The sequence below is a fragment of the Octopus bimaculoides genome, chromosome 2 (assembly GCF_001194135.2).
Source record: "Octopus bimaculoides isolate UCB-OBI-ISO-001 chromosome 2, ASM119413v2, whole genome shotgun sequence".
In the NCBI taxonomy this organism is placed as follows: Eukaryota; Metazoa; Mollusca; class Cephalopoda; order Octopoda; family Octopodidae; genus Octopus; species Octopus bimaculoides.
The window spans coordinates 34,511,121-34,518,970 of record NC_068982.1 but is presented as its reverse complement, the minus strand read 5'-3'; the positions used below and the strand labels follow the sequence as shown (position 1 = coordinate 34,518,970).

The 7,850-nt window shown below is 36.6% G+C and overlaps 1 protein-coding gene across 5 annotated transcripts in view; it reads right to left on the bottom strand.

The window, feature by feature from the left end:
• The window catches only part of LOC106879529 (outer dense fiber protein 3-B), a 26,863-nt gene that overhangs the window by 15,688 nt on the left and 3,325 nt on the right, over positions 1–7,850 (bottom strand). For 4 of the 5 annotated variants that reach the window (XM_014929156.1, XM_014929154.1, XM_014929153.1 and 1 more), the window contains exons 2-3: positions 3,640–3,697; positions 785–1,212 (exon numbers count right to left, since the gene is read on the bottom strand). In XM_014929156.1, the coding sequence (XP_014784642.1) occupies positions 785–1,187 (403 nt within the window). In that variant the 5' untranslated portion in view covers positions 1,188–1,212; positions 3,640–3,697. The remainder of the gene's footprint in view (positions 1–784; positions 1,213–3,639; positions 3,698–7,850) is intronic. The other variant, XM_014929158.1, reaches the window with a different exon arrangement.

Below are 7,850 nucleotides of genomic sequence, written 5' to 3'. Positions count from 1 at the left end.
TATATATTCTTTGTAAGCCTAGTACTTATTCTATCGGTCTCTTTTTGCCGAACTGCTAAGTTACGGGGACGTAAACACACCAGCATCGGTTGTCAAGCGATGGTGGGGAGACAAACACAGACACGCAAAAATACATACATATGCTGGTGTGTTTACGTCCCCGTAACTTAGCGGTTCGGCAAAAAGAGACCGATAGAATAAATACTAGGCTTACAAAGAATAAGTCCTGGGGTCGATTTGCTCGACTAAAAGCGGTGCTCCAGCATGGCCGCAGTCAAAAGACTGAAACAAGTACAAGAGTAAAAGAGTAAAAGAATAACCAAGCAGTTTTCCGATGCTCTAACTATTTCACCAATTCAACGCCCTGTTTATAAAATAGACTAACTGAGTAATGGAATAAACTTAGACAATAATTGAAGAGGAGCAGAAGAAATGAACAAATGGTGAGAGAAAAAAAAATTACACAGAACGATGATAAAAGAAGTGATATTATATAGCCGCCGTTAAGAAATGATGCATTTTACAGTTACTGTTGTATTTAGCATAACCCTAGCCCTTACCCAGATCTACATTGATCCAGAAAACCAATGATCAAATGCATTCTAGCTAAGGCTATTCATCTTTTCCACATATATGTGTATATATATATATATATATACTTTTTTAGGACGAAAAGGTGCGGTTCCAAAGAGGTATTTGGCTACTATTTTAAACAGCTAAATCACCACGTAGGCGCTTCTTCATCAACTCGCATCTGACTATTTTAGATCTACTAAGAAATTACCTGGTGTTTGTTCTGTTATATTTTCATCCAAGTTTCTTCCAAATGTGTATTTCGGTGGCGCAGGATAACTACAGGCTATACCTGAATTGACGTAATAGGTAGAAGGCCCTGGTCCATCGAAAGGTTTCACATCTTTTGCTCGACCAAATATATAGGCGTGAGCCAAGCTTACTTTGCCATCACGATATACAGGTTGTTTCTGAAAGTTGTACTTTGGTCCTGGTGAAAGGGTATTGTGAGTAAATTCTGTCCTTTTTCCTATCTGATAAGCTGGTGCCTTTATATAAGTGCTGCGCGTGTCATGTTTATTATATCCAATTAATGGTGGTAAAGAGTAAATGGGCCCTGGACTTGAGAACATGGCTGATACAGGGCCTCGTGGAATTGTCGGCTGGAACGTCATATTGTAGTAGACCTGAAATAGAAACCTAAGAAAGAAATATATGTATATATACTAGCAGCTAAGCTCGGTTTCACTCGGTCGGTTTGGATGATGTGGCTGTAAAACCTGCTCTGTGTAGGAATTCGACTTGTTTGGGCACGCTTACGTTAAAAGACAATTTTAGAATGACTTTTTTCTGTCGAAACGCTAAAAATAACTGACCAACAAAAAAAAAAACAACCAAGATTCAACCAAATCAAAAACTAAACCTAAATACTAAGCGGACAAAGATAAATCATCCCACTTCCATTGCGCACACGCACACACACACACACAAGCGCGCGCACACACACACATTCACTTAGCCCCCCCCCCTTTACATACACACACACATATATTTACACAGAGCTGAAACGTTATTTGATTCATTTTTTCATCGTACAATTTTCATCATCCCACTACCAAGTATGACATCACCCCTTCCTTCCTTATTCATCTATCACCCCTTCCTTTCTCATTCATAAACACAAGAGTATTATTATTATTATCATAGTAGATTATCTCGGCAACCATGAGAGCTATGAAAAAAGTACAAAGCTCAGCATCACCACCGGATCATTCTACACATCTGTGTAATTTTTCGCGCAATTCCGCCCAGCCGTTCGACCGTGAATCCTAAGACAAGAAAGAATCACACATGTCAAATTTATATGTATAGATATATATATATATAAATCTTTGTAAATCAAATATTGCATTACAATCATTTAAAAGTATATTTATTCTTTGCTATGTTGTCTCTCCTGGAATTTTAATAAAGGATACACTCAATAATGGTGGGATTATAATTTAATGTATCAAAGGACGAAACTAAATATCAGAAGGTATTAAGCTTCATATTACAATGTTTAGCTAATTTCTCTCTTTGACAATATAAACTGATTATTCAAAATATAAACTGACCATTTCATTAGCATTAGATGTTATACTGAAATATATCTTTGTTAGTTCAGTTTCAATTGCAGTCAACATAAAAACGACGTAACATACACTACCATTATGTTAATACAAGCAGTTTAATAGAACACTTAATCAAAAGTGCAGGAAATATTATTCCATTATTTATTGAGCATAAACTATTTAAATCTTGTAGAACAATGATATAAAAACCAATAACGAAACTAACGATAATACACGCTGTCGAAATTTCCGAAATCATGTACTTTCTATAGCTACGCAACAAGATATAAACTGGCGATATTCAACAGTTAAAAAAGGTCTAGTGTATGGCGGTAATCTAACTTTAAGCCTCTTCTAAAATTTAACAACATTTTGTTGAAGTCAAAAAGCTGAAGTCTGCCTTGTTGAAAATCAAAAAACGTATCTCATTTTCATTTAATATTTTTTTTATATTTCAGATACGAATAAGAATTGAACCTGATCCAGAAAAATTAAAGGCTAAAATATTTTAAATCTCATTTATTCAAGCAGTGAAGTTCGAAAATCAATTGCCAATAATTGAACTTATTGTATTTTTCAAGGAACCCTTCTAAACACTACGAGTTTTCTCGACCCGAAAATGTAGGCATAGTAAATCAGCGATCAAGACTAAAATATCCTTTAGAACCAAGGACCTGAGCTTTATGACTCTATTCAAAAATAAGTAGCTTTTCTTTTCAACCTGACACAACAGTAACTGGATATGAGACCCCATAATTTTCCCCTAAAGTAGGGCGAAATTAAAGTCGGCTAACTTCAACTGGGAATCAAAACATTCTTTCAGATACAGTTTGCTAGGAACTAAACTTTTGCTTGTCATGTTTCATCATTTGTGAAGAGATAATTAACTTAAAGCTTCAGAATTTAAATGTCAGCTGTTTGTTTCAAATAATGACTAGCAAATTATATCAACAATACCTATATCAATGTCGGCATTTATGTATGTACTTGATAAATGCTTTTAACTCTGTTTAAACTTTTTTGTTGTTGTATAGCTCTACGTAATCCCTAATCCAGCAGACTCATAATCAAAGGCATTCCACCTATAACCATTTCTTGTATTTTTAGAACAGTAGTGTGTGATATGGTTGGTTAGACTTTTATTTCAAGTAATTCGAATGACCCCATATAAGTTTCATCGCAGGTTCTTATATGAATTTGTTGATGCCCAACCCCGAGTCAGCCTTGATTGATTAGACCCATAATAATCAAAAGCTATCCAGTCATGATCAACCCATCTTAGTTTTTTTTTAATCTTAGCTTTTTAAAGCGGTTAGGAGTGTTACAAGAGAAAGTTAGTTAGTCTAACAGGATGAATCACTACGTATAGGTTGGCTCGTATTAGACACTTTTACAACGTTAGATAGCATTTCTTCGGGGTGAAATTTACATGCAATGACTACTGATTTTATGGATTATTAAAGTATTAAAATATAATGTTAATCAATATATATCAATAGGAATAACAACTTACCGTAAATCGAAATGGAAACTTCGTAGCGAATTCTTGACAAAGTAAGCAATGAAATAAGCTAAAAAAGGAATTTCATAGAAAATTGAAATTATTTTTTACTTAATAGTTTCCTTTTTCATTTCGTACGCTGTTGAGAAAACATGAAGCTATTGAGAATACTTGAGGCAGATGGAATCAAACACCACGACATGAAAGAAAAGACAAAATGAGAGAACCTACGGCGAGTGAGAAAAATATTGGCTTCAAAGCTGAATGTCAGAAACATAATTTCGGCAATAAACTCGCGCGCAGTCGCAGTAGTTCGGTATGGCGCTGGAATCCTGAAGTGAACAGAGGCGGGACTAAAGGAGATGAACGGGAAGTCAAGGAAGCTCCCGGCGATGCATGGAGCCCATCATCCACGTGCAGATGCTGATCGCCTATTCATGAAGAGATTAAATGGAAGAAGGGGACTGATAGGTGTGAAAGACTGCGTGCGTATCGAACTCAAGAGGTTAATGAGATACCTAGCCCAAAGTAAATAAACCTTGCTAGTGACAGTAAGGAGCGAGGGAGTATTGAGAGCAGAGATAAAGGGAACACAAAGGAAGAAGTACAAAAAGGACATGTAGAAGAATTACGCAAGAGACTACACGACCAATTCCATGTAGCCACAATAGAAGTAGGTGGGATTGGCTGAGGAAAGGAACCCTAAAAAAAGAGACCGAGAGCTCATTGCCCATATCACGAACGTTGCCCTAGACTTGCCCCAAACCGTTACAAGTTGTGGCAAAACGACCAGGTAGTGAAAATGCTACATTGGAAACTGTGCGAAAAGTGGGGGCTAGAGGGAGGCAAGGCGTGGTATGAGCACAAACCACAGAATGGCAGAGTCGAAGACTAGCAAAATCCTCTAGGATTTCCCAATCCAAACAGATCAGGTACTAGAGCATAACAGACCGGACTTAGAAGCAGTGGACAGGGTGCACCACATATGCTATATAGTTGACATTGCATGCCCCTTTGACCCACGAATAGCCAAGAAGGAAGGCGAAAAGATAGACAGATAGATAAAACCCTCTTAAGTACGAAATGACCCGGCTATGGAAAATGAAGAAGGTGAAGATAGTGCCAATTATTGTTGGATCCTTGGGAACAGTATTAGAATGCATCAAGAGGAATATAAAGGAAATTGGACCAGAGTGCTCAGTAGAACTGTTACAGAAGGTTTGCCTCCTTGGCACGGCCAAAATAATAGATAATTGAAAAGAACGAATAGCATGGTACCGTAGGCTGCAGGTAATAAGCCTGCTACGCATGTAAGACTCCAGGAGCTCCAACAAAACCTGTGATAAAGAGAAAATAATAATGATGATGATGATGATGATGATGATGATGATGATGATGATGATGATTAATGTTCAACTTCCATTTTACTCCATCCTATAGGACATGTTAGGCTTCTGAAAGTATTTATCTTAAAGAAATAGAAAAGGTTTAGGTTCTTTTTAAGGAAGGCATTTAACTTTATGCACGAGGTGCTACCCAAAAGAAATCGGAATTTTGCAATATTATTCTATTCACTTAGTTTTACACGTTTACACTTTTATTGCCATCGAAGTATTCTTCATTTGAAGCAATGCATCGGTCCAGGCGCATTTTCCATTATTCGAAGCAGTGCTGGAACTCTTGCGATGTGATGCCTTTTAACGCCACCGCCGTTCTTTTCTTCACCTCTTCCACATCCGAAAATTCCGTAGCACCAGCTTTTGTCGCCAGTGATAACCTTCAGAAAAAGGTCTGGATCAATTTCCAGCTGTTCTTTCGGTTCACGACACGCCTTCAGTCGTGACTGCTTTTGATCTTCGTGAGCAAGCGAAGCATGAATTTTGATACAACTCTTTTCATTCGTAATTCCTCGCGGGAGCTCGTTGGTGGGAGCTCCAGGACACACTAGTCATATCAACATATTCATCAATTGTTCAGTGACCATCCTCCACATCAGTCCATGAATTTTCATGATGTTTTCATTCATTAGGGAGGTCGACGGTCGTCCTGAACGAGGTTGGTATTCAAGCGACAAGTGACCATTCCTAAAGCGTGGAAACCACTTGTAAGTTTGTGTTTTGCTCATGATAGCGTCCCTGTAAGCTGTTTGAAGCATAACAACTGTTTCGGCCGCCGTTTTCCCCCAGCAGAAAACAGAATTTAACGGAAGCACGCTGTTACTTCGTTTCAGCCATCGCAAAACAAAGACGCACCACGTGGCAGTACGATTTCATCCGTCGACGCCAGTTGGCAGACTGATGCCTGAGGGTTGCATCAAGTAGCTTCTAGTGGTGGTAGCCTGAATTGCAACGGATTTGTCCCACAGAGAACGTTTCCAGTTACTTTTGGGCACCCTGTCGTGTTTCAGTTTATTACGTTAATAATCAATTGGTAAAGTGTTGTGATCAAAGATTAAGTGACGAAATAGTTGAGTAATTTGCTAGTAATCCAATGTACAAACTGAATCAACATATTTGACAACGGTAGTGGTGATGCTATTTCTGTTTTATATCTTAAAGTTGTCGTACAAGCGAGCAGTATTCAATCAACAGTTATGGCTGGCAAAATAATCTACTCGTTGTGTAATCTCCGCAAGATCAGGCATTCAAACTAAAATATCGGAGAGTAGCTAATTCATTTTATCTTTGTAATCTAATTGTATATTACCAAACTGTTAGACGTGTTTTGAAATAAAGACATTAGTTACGGATAACTAAAAAAAATATGTGCAAACATTGATTATAGATATACATTGTGTATGTAGCTTGACATTTCGAATCAAACACGGTAACGCTCCTCTTTGATGCTACATTCAATTTTAGACATATCTGAAACAGAGTTAGGACGAATAAAGCAATTATCCTATTAATATCTACTTTGTTTATGATGTTCAATATTCTTAACAGATTAAGTATCAACAGATTTTACAATATGATATAGTATGCATTGCATACAACTTTTAATCAATAATATACCAAAATGCTGCAGACAAAACACCAAATAATAGTAAGTCTGGCTCTTACCAGACTTACAAAATTACAATACTGAAGAAATACATTAGATTAACGAACAAAGTTGTATGTGTAAACATATTTAATCTTGCGTTAAACTCAGTTATATTGGATTTAACATAGATCATTATGACAATTGAAATCGTTGCTTCCATTTCATTATATTACACAAAATGCATGAATGTTGCATCATCTCTTGTCTCTTCTTTTAATTTGAGGCTGAACCTTATGCTCGTCCTCAGATCGATTTTTTATTTTTTTTTTTTATGTGTAAAATAACTCTGCGGGCGAGCGCTTTTAAGCTCAAAACATTGAAGTAAGGGGAACGAATCCTAACAAGCATCTTCAAACAGAGATTTTAGGCAAATAATACACATCGTAAAACAGTTGGGAAGCTCTTCAGCGGTTACACTTTTATTAAATTTTAGAGAGATTCAGAGACAGGATTTGAAATTTAAATCAGCTATTTCCGCTATAAATTTTTCCACCATAAGGATATCCAACAAGGATATTACATTCTTGTAGCACTTACAGACACAATAAGACAGAAATCATTTATTCTAAGGTGTAAAGTCACGCTCCTTTGATTCTTATAAATAATTCTCAACTTAATCTATTTCACTGCACAGATATCGATTAATACTTTCTAGAGATTTTTCCTAAAAATACATCAAAACCATATTTACTGCGATGAGTTAACTTGTCTAACTTATAGATAATTTTCAACTTTCATTAATCTACCTAGATGCACGTTTAATGACTCATTCAAACGCTGAACTTATAGGAAACATTAACGAAAATGTTTCTTGTTTCTTCAACTCAAACCCTTTTATTCTCAAGCTGACATTTTACTGTTCGGCGTCCATGTTCTCAACCGTATCAATTTCTTACATAATCACACAACCAATGATAGTTAGAGAAGGTGTTAGTCAATTGGGCCGACAGTAGTATATTATTATTAATACAGCAGTAATATTAGTTTCAAATTTTGGCACAAGGCCAGCAATTTCGGGGAATGGGGTAAGTCGATTACATTGACTCCAGTGTTCAACTGGTACTTATTTTATTGACCCGAAAGGATGAAAGGCAACATCGACCTCGGCGGAATTTGAACTCAGAACTTGAAGACGAAATACCGCTAAACATATATATATATATATATATATATATATA